Source organism: Halichoeres trimaculatus, unplaced genomic scaffold (genome assembly GCF_033239565.1).
Source record: "Halichoeres trimaculatus isolate MK-OKI-2021-1 unplaced genomic scaffold, fHalTri1.1 fHalTri1_scaffold_14, whole genome shotgun sequence".
In the NCBI taxonomy this organism is placed as follows: Eukaryota; Metazoa; Chordata; class Actinopteri; order Labriformes; family Labridae; genus Halichoeres; species Halichoeres trimaculatus.
This window is the reverse complement of record NW_027437192.1, coordinates 33,682,870-33,696,631: the sequence shown is the minus strand read 5'-3', so window position 1 is coordinate 33,696,631 and position 13,762 is coordinate 33,682,870. Positions and strand designations below refer to the sequence as shown.

Sequence of the window (13,762 nt, the reverse complement as noted above, 5' to 3'; positions counted from 1 at the left end):
TCCCTCCAATGTGGACTTTAGAGACTTTTGGTGACTGAAAGATGATCTGTGATCTTTCTGTCTCACCTGTCACTGAATGTTCACTGATTGTTCACTGATTGTCTGAGTGAGTGAGGGGAGTGGAGCTTAGCTAAATGGTCCTTTCTTATCATCCTGTGTGGTGGTTTATGTTGTGCCTGATCTTAAAATGTGGAGGAGACTTCAACAGTGTTATTCAGACCTGTTGATTTAAAGAGATGTGACTGATTGCCAAAATATTTTTATTGGTTCTGTAACAGCCAATCCACCAAACAGCAGAAAAAAATGGTAAAGCACATTATTATTTCTGTGACTGTTGACCTAGTTATTTACTTTGATTCCTGAACAGAAGAATTTGTTAACATGATTTTTTTCTGATGCTTCAGATAATTCGCGGCTTAAATTTAGAAATAACACACAAATTCAGATCTAACTTGCTCTGCTGTTCAAAATGGTGAAGCACAGGGAGCTCAAGGAGGAAGGAAGGGTCTGAATTTAAGTTCTTCATACTGCTGGATCATTTTAATATCAGAGATGAAGCAAAAAAAGAGTGCTATGTGTTGTGATTAAAGTAAGATAATGAGACAGCTCTCCTGTGAACGTGGCTCCATGACTGGTGTCTCTTCTCAGGGAGGATGAGGTCTTTGTGTGTGTGGATGTGTGGAAACAGAAGCAGTCGTACCTCAGATGGTCTGATCTTGATGAAGAAGCTGCTGCGTTTGTAGGACACCTTGAGGACCTTTGGCCAGGGGAAGCGGTTGATTCTGAGCTTGTCTTTGTAAACCATCAGACCACTGGAGCAAACACCCAGCATGATGTCCACACCATCCAGATCCTGGAACACAAAGGGGACACACTCTGCTGGGTTACAAACACAAAACCATGACAGAAATTGTGTTTTTCCACTTGTCATTTGGAGCGAACTGCAGAAAACACTGCTCATATTCTCCTTGGACTGGCACATTGTGGCTCCTGTATCTTTAAAACTTCTTCTGTCTGCATGCATTCACTGGCTGATGATCCCCACTCTTAGTGAGGACAGCACAAAAAGGCTTCCACTTCCTGTGGTGCATTTACTGCTGAAAAAGTCTAAATAGTAGCTTTTTTTTTTCTTTGTTGTGTCTGATTGTTGTTGTCGAAGTTCAGGTGATCTGTTTTTGTTTTAGATGGGATCAGACACATGAATCAAATGTTCCTGCATCCCCTCCTCAAATCTTACTCACTTTTTTTTTGTTGTTGTAATTCCACAACCAGCCACAGGAGGCTGAAGTGTGCCACCACTCCCTGTTTTGAGAAGGGATCTCCTTCTATCTTTATTTGAGATCTAAAATCAAACCCAGACAAATGGGGGTATGACAGTAAAGTAACACCATTATATTTCATACATACATTTTATTTTTGTTTTTGTTTTTTTTCTGAATATTTTTCTGTGCTCAGGATACACTGCTTCCTAAACTTATTCACAGCACTTTTCAAATATTCCAAAATGGAACAAATTCATTTTTTCCTCAAAATTCTACACACAACACCCCATAATGACAAAGTTAAAAAAGTTTCATTGATTTTTATTTTGCAAATTTATTAAAAACCCTAAACTTAAGTTATCACATCAGTCCTCACAGCCTTTGTTCAGTCCTTTGTTTACTCACCTTTGGCAGCAGGTACAGCCACAGGTCTGTTTGAATATTGTAGCCTGAAGCTTGGCTCACCTCTCTTTGGACAGTTTGGTCCGTTCCTCTCTGCAGCTCCTCTCAGCTCCATCAGGTTGGATGAGGAGTGTTGGTGCTCAGACATTTTCAGACTCTGCAGAGATGTTTGATTCAGTTCTGGGCTCTGGCAGGGCCCTCAAGGACCTTTATAGAAGCCCCTCCTTTGATATCTTGGCTGTGGTCTCGGGGTCTTTGTCCTGCTGAAAGATGAACCGTGGCCCCAGTCTGAGGTCCAAAGTTCTCTGGAGCAGGTTTTCATCCAGGATGTCTCTGTACATTGCTGCATTCATCTTCCCCTCAATCCTGACTGGTCTCCCAGTTCCTGCTGCTGAAAAACACCCCCACAGCATGATGCTGACACCACCATGCTTCACTGTAGGGATGGTATGGTCCAGGTGATGAGTGGGGCCTGGTTTCCTCCAAACATGACGCCAAAGAGTTCAATCTTTGTCCAGTCAGAGCAGAGGATTTTCTTTCTCCTAGTCTGAGAATCCTTCAGGGGCCTTTTGATAAATTCCAGGTGAGCTGCCATGAGCCTTTTACTAAGGAGTGTCTTCCTCTGGCCTCTCTACAGGCCTGATTGGTGGATTGCTGCAGAGATAGTTGTTCTTCTGGAAGGTTCTCCTCTCTCCACAGAGGACCTCTGGAGCTCTGACAGAGGGACCATCAGGGTCTTGGTCTCCTCCCTGGTTAAGATCCTTGTCCCCTGACCCCCGATCAGGGGACAAGCAGTCCGGGTCGGTTCGTCTCGGTACGGTGCGCTTTTAGCGGCGTTTCCACTGACTCATCCCGGGACGGATCCCTAAAAACCGAGACGAGCCGTCCCACTTTTTTGGGACCCTTTCGTATGGGTGCCAGACTGAACCGATCCGCTCTCGGGAGGTGGAGCAACACACTGCATACGGTTGATTGGTCAAAAGAATCGTCACTTACCCCGACAGCTGCTGCATTTCTCCTGGGGGCACACAGACTTCTCTGAAACGAAGCTTGATTGCACTTTGTAACAGAGAGTTACATGAAAATCACAGAGAGGACGAAATGCTGCATGTCTTCCATCCGTGCTCTTTGTTTACTGTGTCGCGTTTTCTTCTTTGTTGGATTTAATAGCGGGGTAAGCTGCTACAGCGTCGCGCTATTGTTTACCAGCTGTGGCTTCCGGCATCCAGTTTACACGCCGCCCACCACGAGAGGGCACAGTTTGCTGTGGAAACGCAAATGGGATGAGACTTCACTGTCCCAAACCGTCCCAAACCGTACTGAACCGACCCGTACTGCTTGGTGGAAACGCAGCTTAAGTTTAGTGGGGTCCAGCTCTAAAATAGTCTTGGTGATTCTGGACTTCTTCCTTCTCCAGATGATGGAGTCCACTGGGCTCATTGGAACCTTCAAGGCAGCAGAAATGTTTCTGGAGCCTTCCCCAGATTTGTTCCTGGAGACCATCCTGTCTCTGAGGTCTACAGACATTTCCTCTGACTTCATGCTTGGTTTGTGCTCTAACACGCTCTGTCACCTGTGGGACCTGATATAGACAGGTGTGAGCTGTTCCACATCACAGGTGGACTCACATGGAGCTGAAGGAACATCTCCAGGAGGATCAGAGGAAACAGGAGGAACCTGAGCCCAGTTTGAGATTCATGGTAAAGGCTGTGAATACTCCTGTAGATATGATGTCTGAGTTTTTTTTTCTTCTTTTTTTTAAATAAATTTGTAGACATTTAAGAAAGAAACTTTTATTCTCACGTTGTCATCATGAGGTGTTGTGTGTATAATTTTTAGGATTTTTTTACAGACACTACATGTTTTAAATACAGTTGATGACTTTTCAGGGAGGCTTGAGAAAATTTTTATTTAACTCAAATATGATCTGACAACTTTATCACATTAGCAGGACATATATGCTCTGAAGGTTTGATTTTCACTGTCACTGATCATGACTGACGCTTCCTTGTACTGTCCCCATCCATCCACAGGGGGGAGGTGCAGGCACATAAAGCTCCCCTCTATATGAGATTAAATCCTGCTCTGATGCAAACAGATTGACCTGATTTTAGCTGTAAGATCTGACGGTCACATGTCATCCTGTTGTTCAGGCCGTTCTGCTGCTGCTGTGTTTGAAGTCTAACTCACACTGACGGCTGCAGACACACACACACACACACACATTCACACACACACACACACACACACACACTAAAACAGTGTGTGCTTCAGACTGTTTGATGTCACTGCTGTTGTTTCAGACCCTGATAAACTGTGCTGTAGTATTTCATGACAGTATGAAGTCATGGGTGACCTCTGCCCCCTGTGCTCACCTTGGCCTGGTGCAGGTCTACTCCATACATGGAGAGTTTTTTGGCGTTCTCCAGGAACATCATGTCTGCCTGGGCCGGACTCATCGACCTGATACAACACGTACACAGTGACATTAATAACCACAGAGTGTTGTTCTCTTGTTCTGAGTGTGTCTGTCTGTGCTGCTCTTCCTCATGTGATCCTGCTCTGACCTGTATGTTTGGTGCAGCTCCATCATCTTGTCCTCCAGCTCCTTGGTCTGACCCTGGGCCATCTTCATCTCCTTAGCGTACTCACTGCCGTGCACCTCTGGGTCATACTCACCCAGCTCCGACTGCAAGGCATAGGAACCCAGCAGGGCCAGGGTGACGAAAGAGCAGGGGAGGCGACCCTGCAGGATGTCCTTCCTCAGCTGGAGACACAGGTAGTACCTGAACAACACAGACCCAGACCACAGGAGCAGATGAGCCTTCTTTCAGGTAAGTTATCTGATCTAGGTTTTAAAGAGTCAAACACTGAGGACAGCCAATGTTGTCTTCTTACCTTTTTATGTAAGTTTCCATCAAAAATACCAAATCTTTGGCATTTCATACTCAAATTTTCCTAAGTTTTATTCTTCATACTGACTCAGTACCAGACACAAATGACCACACCATGGTCAGAGTTTCAAAGATGAGTCAGCGTCAAAGCTCTGTGAAGCTGAGGAAGGTCAGAAATAATCACCTCATCCAACCTCAGCTTCGACGTCAATCAGAGGAAACAAACAGGATCAGGTTTGGAATTTGACCCCGAAGTGAAATGTTCAGTTTGATGTTAACAGACCAGTTTTAAATAGTTTCAGCTGTGCGCCCATCTTGGCTGCAGAGTACAACAGTTGGTCAAACACATTTTCTCTTAAATAAAAACAATTTGACGGATTGTAAATGACTCACAGGTTTGTGAGAAATCAGTGAGTGAATGGACAACATCAACAGTTGGACAGACGTTCAGTGGACACACATTTTTAGTGGAGAAATCCAGTTAGAAAAAATTTACCCCCTGTTCAGTTGGGCTGGGAGAAAAAAAATGTTATACTTTACATCTGGATTTTTTGTTTGAAAATATAAAAATGTGGATTTTTTTTGTCAAGAATCTTCCTTTCTTAAATTCAAATTCTTTTCAGTGTTTTTTATAAACTGGATTGAAAAAAAGTTACCACTTTCCTCCAGCAGAGGGTGACATGTTTCTCTCTGTACCACTTGATGTTCATTTTATGGGAAAATATGGCTCCTGATGTAGTCTGTACATTATCATCATTTAACTTTTTCACATGGTCGGGTGTTAAAAAAAGCAAACTAAATGGGCTCTAATTTCGTTGACCAGGTGCAAGCACAGGCATTTATTTTGTCTCTTTTTTTCTTCGTCTTTTCTCTCCCTCTTTTCTTTGAACGAAATGAAATAAGAGAAGCCAGATATATACTCAGTATCAGATGTTAAGGCTGTTTATTGTTTAATTGTAAGATGTGCATCAAACTTCCAGCTGCCGTCAGGTTAACTTTCCATTATGACAAACAGCTTTAATCCGACATCAGATGTGTTGGGACAGTTGATATAGATACAAATGTATATGCTGGTTCAGATGTGCGCCTGTCACCAAATTACAGCTGCGAAGGGGGCGCTCCGCTTTGCGCCAAGATTAGACCAGGTTGGAGCTGGCGAGCTTTCAGCGCACTTTCTGCACTGTTTTTGGTACGAAATTGTCACTCCGCATGAATCTGTTGACACCTCCCCCTGGTGCGTCAACACTTCCCCCATCTTTGCGCAGACGGTCTACCAAATTGTCAAATTGGCAGAGCACGGCGGTGCGCCGCATGAAATTAACACTGCACGGGGTGCGCCAGGCTTGCACCCCCTGTGCTGCGCCAGGCTTGCACCCCCTGTGCTGCGCCACGAAATTAGAGCCCCATATTGCAAAAATTATAAATAGCAAAGAATCACAATTTAAATCGAACCTCCCCCTAAAAATCATGATAGAATCGAACTGCCAGCCCTACTGTTCAGTGAGTGTCAAAGGCAAAATCGGGTTGAACCAGGCTGTAAATGTGATTTTAACACTGTAGAAGTCTGTTTTTATGGCTGGGTGTCTTCATGGTTTCTGGTATTTCTGCAGCCAGACTCAAGCAGATCCTTCATTAACAGCAACTTTTAGAAACCCTCCCAAACCACTGAGAGAATACCATAGTTTCACCTTGAACAAAAAATCTCTTTTGTTAATTAACAGGTTCACTTATATTTACCCTCCAGAGTGAGTCCATGTTTGAATCTCAGCCCAAAACCAACTTTTTCATTTAATTTACAAAGTAAAAACTGGATTTATAAAAACAGTGGTAAAAATTAATTCTTTGCTGTCCGACCTGGTTACCTGAGGCTGGATAAAGACAACACTCTAGCAACAGCCGCAGACGTAGCTGGTGTTTCAGTGTAAAGTGTGACCCTGTTAACTGGTGACTCTCGGCCATTAATCATTGACACATTCAGCTGAGAGTCACCAGTTAGCATGGTCATTCTTTGCTCCAAAACACCTGTGGCTCTGTAACCATCCAAACTTGACAGACACTGACTCTGTTGCATAGCATCGTTTCTGACAGCTGACCTCAGAACGGATGTACATTTTGATGCTGCTAACAGGTTGAATTTAGTGTTGACAGAAAGATAACTTGTCTGAATGAATGGAGCTAAACACTGATTTGGCTGCCAACTTACACATACATATTTATGATGACATCCACTGTTAATGGGTCTATACATCCCACAAGGAGGCTGGGAAGATTCTGTTGCCATGGAAACGATGTTAAGATACTGATATACTTTACTGTCTGCTCACTATATAAGATCTCAGGTGGCTTTGATGTTTAGTTTTGATGCATTAGCTCCGAACCCAACTGTATCACTGGGGTATTAGATTAAATCGTCTAAATACTGTTCAACTCTTCTGCATCACACTCTAAGTGAAGCCCTGAGGCTGAGCTCTGACGTCTCATTGGTCACCTGCGTGCTGTGACAGGTGTGGAGGTCAGAAGTGACAGGATTTAGGTTCAGACCTCTTTGTCCTTCATAAACATGTCTGTTTGGAGGAACTGGTGCTGTACCTGGTGATGTCCTCGGAGAGCTGAGCTGGGTCAGGAGGGTAAAACTTCACGTTGAAGGTGAAATTATAGTTGGCACCTGCAGACAAGGAAAACAGGGCGTGATTCAACGTCTTTGTGAGTGCAGGTGGGAACAAAAGAGAAGTGGAGCCCTGCTCACCTTGGACCTGCCGGCGGATCTCTTTAGTTAGGTCCATCCAGGTCTGAGGAGGAGAGACAAAGGATACAGTCTGGATACTAGGTTTTAGCTTCCTAAATATGACTCTGTATTTCCACTTTACAAGCTCAGAGCTGGACCTTTCTGCTCTGAATGTTTCACACTCTGTAAAATAAGAAAGGCAGCTCACCATCACGGTGGGACTGTCCCAGATCGCAAGACCGTAGTAGTCCTTCTCAAGCAGGTTCAGGTGGTCACACACCTTCATGAACAGCTCCTGGCCTTTGGCATGTTTCTGAGGCACACACACACACACACACACACACACACACACACACAAACACAGAGGGAGTGTTTAACCTTTGGCCTGCTGATGTAACAGACTGCTGGACAGTGTTTTATTAATGTGCTGAACAGTGAAGCAGATGGGGAGGAGAGCGCAGAGCCTCACAGGAAGATCCCAGCGGACACTAAAACAGCTGTCAGGTTCACACTGTAACACAAACTCACACACTCACACACACTCAGCACATGAGAGTGGAGAGAGAGGCCATCCCTCTGACCAGGCGCTCCTAGTCAACCTGCTCTGTCTGCTGCTGATACAAACAGGTTTTGTGTCTGTTCTGTTCTCCCGGTCGTGTCTCTGATCATCAGATGAAATGTAAACACACGACTCGGCTCAGATATACACCCTGCATCCTCAGCTCATGAACTCTCACAGGGGTTTTCTCACAGTAGCCTCTCAGAGCGGATCAACCGTTCTGACATATATCCAGCTTTAACCTGGAAGAGCTCCCTGTGTGAGTTGGTGGGTCTTCTCACCCAGAGTTTATCAGATTTCTTCCTCCAGTGAAGACCTGTGATTCAGTTTGTGAACACAGCAGTCAATGGTTTGGAAGGCTTCTAATGAGAGAGTATAAAACTAATGTGAATGTAAATATACAACAGATAGAAAAAGGTTAAGTGTCCCCCCTAGGTGGGGAGTGGGAATAATGTCATTAATACGGCTGATCAATTGCGACAAACACACGTCGGTAATGCTAAAACTAACAGAAAATTTTGGAGGCTTATTTACTGTTTACACCTGGGGCAGCCATCTTTGATTGTATTCAGACCTCAGGTGGCGTTCCAGTTGAAATTTCCCACTCAGAACTCGTAAAGTCCAACTTCTGAGAACCAATGGAACGCACCATAAGACATTTTCAGAGCACACACCCACTGACACAGCCAGGTGTGTGTAAGTAACACTCCTCACACACCACACCAACAAAAACACAAATTATGACATGGAAAAAACCCTGCCCAGCTCTTACTGACTGATTCTAATGGACAGCTTGCATGCTAAAGTTTTAAGCCTCTCTGTTTGCTGCACAGCTAGCAGTGCTTTACAGCTTTGAATGCAGTGTGTGTGTGTGTGTGTGTGTGTGTGTGTGTGTGTGTGTGTGTGTGTGTGTGTGTGTGTGTGTGTGTGTGTGTGTGTGTGTGTGTGTGTGTGTGTGTGTGTGTGTGTGTGTGTGTGTGTGTGTGTGTGTGTGTGCATGTGTTAGCTCAATGAGTCGTGTCACTGAGAGTTTAGGTGGGGATACGACAGGTTATGTTTGTATTAAAGTGTTGCACTGAGCGCTCCTGCAGGCCTGGAGGTCTTTTCTCTGTTTGTGTATTCCTGGATTCATAACACTGTATGCACTTCATGTTTTTCAGCTGGTTTTAATGAGCACACCTGTCTCCCTCTGAGGATCTGCTGGGCTGTTGTGGACTGTTAGCTGAGCTGAAGTAAGGTCAGCAAACCTTCAAACTGAGATATCCACCATGCTCCAGTCTACATGTAACGAACTGCTCCTTAAACAGAAAGTTCTCCCACCAGCAGGGTGTCTCTGAAGAAAGAACTAAACTTATAGAATGAAGTACACGTCTGTACTCACATCCAGCTCACACTCGAACACCACATCGTCCAGCAGCGTCACTTTGATCTGCATCGTCTTCTGTCGTCGTGGAGCTCGTGGAGCTTTGACCTCCTCCTCCTCTGTCGCCTTCTCCTCCTTCTCCTCCTTCTCCTCCATCTCCTCCTTATCCCCTCCTTCAGGGCCCTCCTCCTTCTTCTCCTCCTCCTTCTCCTTGTCCTCCTTCTCCAGGGTGACCTCCTCTCCTTTTTCCTTTTCTTTGTCTTTTCCCTCCTCCTCCTCCACTGCTTCCTTCTTCTCTACCTGAGCAGCCTGGGACACACACAGACACACAGACACACAGACACACAGACACAGACACACAGACACAGACACACAGACACAAACACAGACACACACAGACACACAGACACAGACACACACACACACAGACACACACACACACACACACACACACACACACACACACACACACACACACACACACACACACACACACACACACACGTGCGCTTCGGTCAGAGTCTGAACTCCATCAATCCTTCCTCTGATGAATGACTGGAGTTCTTATCAGACTGCACCGTGTCCAGATGTGCCCGATGTTTATCTGGGTAGTGTTTCTGATCTAAGACAAACTCAGCTTTCTGATCTTTGATAAAGAAAAGAAATAACTTGAATTAATAAATTAAACACTCATAATTAAAGTCATTCCAGTAATGATCCATGGTAAACAAATAAAAATGGATGTATCCGCAGACAACTGCACCATGAACCTTCAGGGGTCCAGGTCGCTTCTGCCTGCAGCTCTTTGTTTCAGGTCAGCTGTTTAAAAAATGCTATAAGTAAATGTATTGCAGCTCCTCCCAAGTTTTACTTTACCTCACTACATTAAAAAGACTTTTTTTTTTTTTACTTTTCCTCCACTACTTTTACACTGTCACTGTAGTTGCTCACTACAAAATAAAAGAAAATATAATTGTCTTATCGTATCTGGATTATAGGGACTGTGTCTTCTCTGAGAATAACTAGCGCTCCCATATCAAGCTGAGACTCATCTCAGTGAGATCCCACCACCACGCTCAGCCTGGGAATATTCCTCAGTGTCTACAGCATGATGGAAACAACCCCGTCCACTGGTGATCGTAGAGACACCTCCACACCACCTGCTAGTTAAGCTTCAGAAGAAGACCAACACCTGTCGCCATAACTAAAAAACATTTTCACTTTTGTCAGGATTAGAGGCTCATCCGACAGTATGAAGAGCCTCCTGTGTTTGCTGAAAAACAACAAAATATTGGCGTAACTCACCCTCAAACCTAAATAAAAAGAAGCAAGAGGAGAAGGAAAGGGGGGGGGGGTTATATTGAAGCCTATAAGAGAAACAACTATTGCTGTTTTTGTTTCATTATACTTTTACTTTTGATACTAAAGTACTTTTTATTCCAGCTACTTTAAGACTTTTACTCCAGTGAAAATGTCACCGTCAAACTAAATTATAGCCTCTCTCCAGTCAGAGCTGACCACTGCTGGCGCCATGATGAAGGGTGAAGCGTTGACTTGTGGTTCAGCTCTGTCTGTGAACTGAAACCCTGATGTGTGAGTCCCTCTCTGTGTGTCTGTGACCTCCAAACGTCTGACCTGAGCCTCAGCGCTGCTCACTGAGTGCTGGTCCGGGGCCACCTCTCCCTCCGTTCTCAGCTCAGGTTCAGGGTCAGCGATGGGTGCTTTGGCTTCCTCCTCCCCCTCCTTGTCCTGCCTCTCTCCCCCTTCGCTGTCACACTGCGAGCGCCTCTTCAGGAAGGACGAGAAGAGGCGGGAGAGGCCGCGGCCGGCAGAGTTGCGGTTTCGGGGCCGGAGCTGTTCGCCCTCCTCCGGTGGGGGTGAGGGCGGCCGAGCGTCCTGCTGGCCGGCTTCCTCCTGCTGCCTCGGCTTCTTCTGGTGACTCTCTGTCTCGTCTGTTGTCATGGCAACAGCTGGGGAAACCAAAAACAGAAGCAGGTTAGAAAACCAAGGAAAAGAGCTGCACGTGTGTGGAATGTGGTGGTTAAGACGAACAGCACGTGGTCAGACCAGATGAAGGTCCCACAGGTACACATAGAGTTCAAGGTTCATTCAGACATTTCTACGAGCTAAAAAACAACCACAAACATTTTAGCACAGCTTCCAGGACTGGAAGGAGGATGCTTGAGATTATCTGACACTTTTCCACTTTTTATGGTCCCACAGAGAAAGTTCTACATGCCAGGACCAATGAAGAGACGGTCCCTGGGACTCAGCTCATCACTGGAGGACATCACTGTTATAACGTACTTCAGCTGCAGCTGCTCTCAAACATCGTGTGAAATCTGTGATTTCCAGATCCCAGCACACGTCACACGTGCTGCTTTTTTAGGGCTGGAATATTTTGTGAAAGTCCAACTTTGGAAAGATCCCACAGGTTTCTACAGCTCCTGTAGATTCCACGTGATGAAACTACCAGGTTAATGCTCAGGTTCCTCAGGTTCCACATCCACTGACTGATTAAAAAAAGAAAATCCACAGGAGATCTCTGTCAGTTTTGACTTGCTGAACAAATATATCAAGAAAAAGAAAAATTCCACAAAAACTCTCACTTTAGGTGGTAAAAGATACAAAAAAGAAATGAGAAAGAAAACTAAGAAGTCAAAAAACTGTCTCTAGAAAGTTCTGATCATCTTGTCTAAAACACACACACAATTCTTGTTGCATTTTAAAACAAAATCACATAACAGAAAGTAGAAATAAAAAACAGTTTTTATGTACCTTTTACTGCGAACACATACTAGACAAATATTCATACAAATTATTAACATTAACTACTGACATAAAACATTTGTTTGGCTCCTACAGCTCCCATCGAGGAGGCGTTTCTCCAACACCAAAATCAGCTTAAGGCTGCATTCATGTGTGATTTACGAAACGTGCGTACCAGGGCCAACCATGGCATACGCCTGCTCAGGTGTTGATAAGATAAGATAAGATAAGATAAGATAAGATAAGATAAGATAAGATAAGATATACTTTATTGATCCCCGAAGGGAAATTCATGTTGTTTGGGCTCTCTTCCAAGCAAAGATAATGAGGCGGCTGAAAACAATCATTATTTACATAACATGCCCCTAAATATTCAAGGTTCAGCTGGCCGGGCCCACAGAATTTATGGCATGGAGGGACGCATTACGGGAAAAAGGGAACTTCCCTGTGCAACAGAGCCATACAAACAGAGAGAAATGACGCCGTGTTGTTTGGCAGCCAGAAAAATGGTGTCAGAGCAAGTCAGAAAAAACTTCTCCAAGGTAAGTTTTAAAAATGTGATTTACACAGCCTTCGTTTATACCTTGATTAATTCATCCGTGATGTCTGACTATTAGAAGCCACAGTATTATTAGCTGTTTCTGTTCAGGTCCATAAACGTGGAAAGTTGTCTTTTAAAGATGTGTTTGAGCTCTGAAAGAAGCTGCAGACTCCAGCCTGAACCTGTCACAGACTGAGGAGGGAGTGGAGCTGAAGTGTGTGGATCATGCGCAATTATGCACGGGTAGACCAGAGTTTTATGATTAGATGAGCAGGTTGTTTGTGATCCTGTATAAATGAACAGCGTTAAGTTATGAAATAGTCACTTTGTCACACACAGATCAAGTTTATATGATAATATTGTGAGGACTGAAATAATCTTCTCCACTATAAATCCTGTAATTGATACAGATCAACAAAAATCCAGGCTAAAAGTTTGCTCCAGCATCCTCTGAATATTCTCTGCGGAGACTCTGTCATGGACATGAGAGTGTATTAAAAGCTGTTTACAGCATCTCTATTTTTCCTTTTTTTAATAAAAAATAAACTGATAAAGGAAACATTTTTTCATACGCAGAAATAAGCTGACAGCTCGTGCTGCTGTTCTTTTATTGTGATGAATTTTACAGATTGGTGGAAGAACAGTGAAATGTTGGAAACATTCTTGGTGTCATATCTAATTCAAGGATCTAAATACTTATCTAAATCAGTTTTTAGTTCTGAAAACGTTTTGTGCTTATATGATCTAATAATTCTTCTCCACAGACAAATTTCCCTTGCTGCACCCCATGCTCCCCACTGACATGAAACTTGCATACACGAACTCAGACCTGGCGTGGGATTTGAGCATACCTGACGCCCACGTTCACATTGATAAAGGCTGATCTGTGCTTGGAAGTCGGGCTGCACGATTATCGCAATCGCAATGGCAATCGCAATGGCAATCGCAATGGCAATCGCAATGTCAGCACATGCAATTACGTAATCGCAAAAGAGGTTATCGCAATCGCAATGTCAGCACATGCAATTCAGATTTTTTCTCCATGATAACCAAGCAAGTCTGTAGACTCATCATGACACAACTTTTTTTAATTAAATCGCAAGCACAATCGCAGTTGCAATATTGTCCACCTAATTGCAAATCGCACCTTTTCCCCAAATCGTGCAGAACTACTTGGAAGGGAGCGTATACCTATTTTTAGGGCGGACGCACGCTTGATAAATGAGGGCCAAAGAGTGTAAAGCAGA

The 13,762-nt window shown here is 44.2% G+C and overlaps 1 protein-coding gene across 10 annotated transcripts in view; it reads right to left on the bottom strand.

Annotated features, from left to right (window-relative positions):
- The window catches only part of epb41a (erythrocyte membrane protein band 4.1a), a 105,341-nt gene that overhangs the window by 65,647 nt on the left and 25,932 nt on the right, over positions 1–13,762 (bottom strand). For all 10 annotated transcript variants that reach the window (XM_074686238.1, XM_074686240.1, XM_074686241.1 and 7 more), the window contains exons 2-9: positions 10,841–11,175; positions 9,224–9,514; positions 7,492–7,596; positions 7,305–7,347; positions 7,148–7,223; positions 4,232–4,450; positions 4,040–4,127; positions 701–853 (exon numbers count right to left, since the gene is read on the bottom strand). In XM_074686238.1, the coding sequence (XP_074542339.1) occupies positions 701–853; positions 4,040–4,127; positions 4,232–4,450; positions 7,148–7,223; positions 7,305–7,347; positions 7,492–7,596; positions 9,224–9,514; positions 10,841–11,167 (1,302 nt within the window). In that variant the 5' untranslated portion in view covers positions 11,168–11,175. The remainder of the gene's footprint in view (positions 1–700; positions 854–4,039; positions 4,128–4,231; positions 4,451–7,147; positions 7,224–7,304; positions 7,348–7,491; positions 7,597–9,223; positions 9,515–10,840; positions 11,176–13,762) is intronic.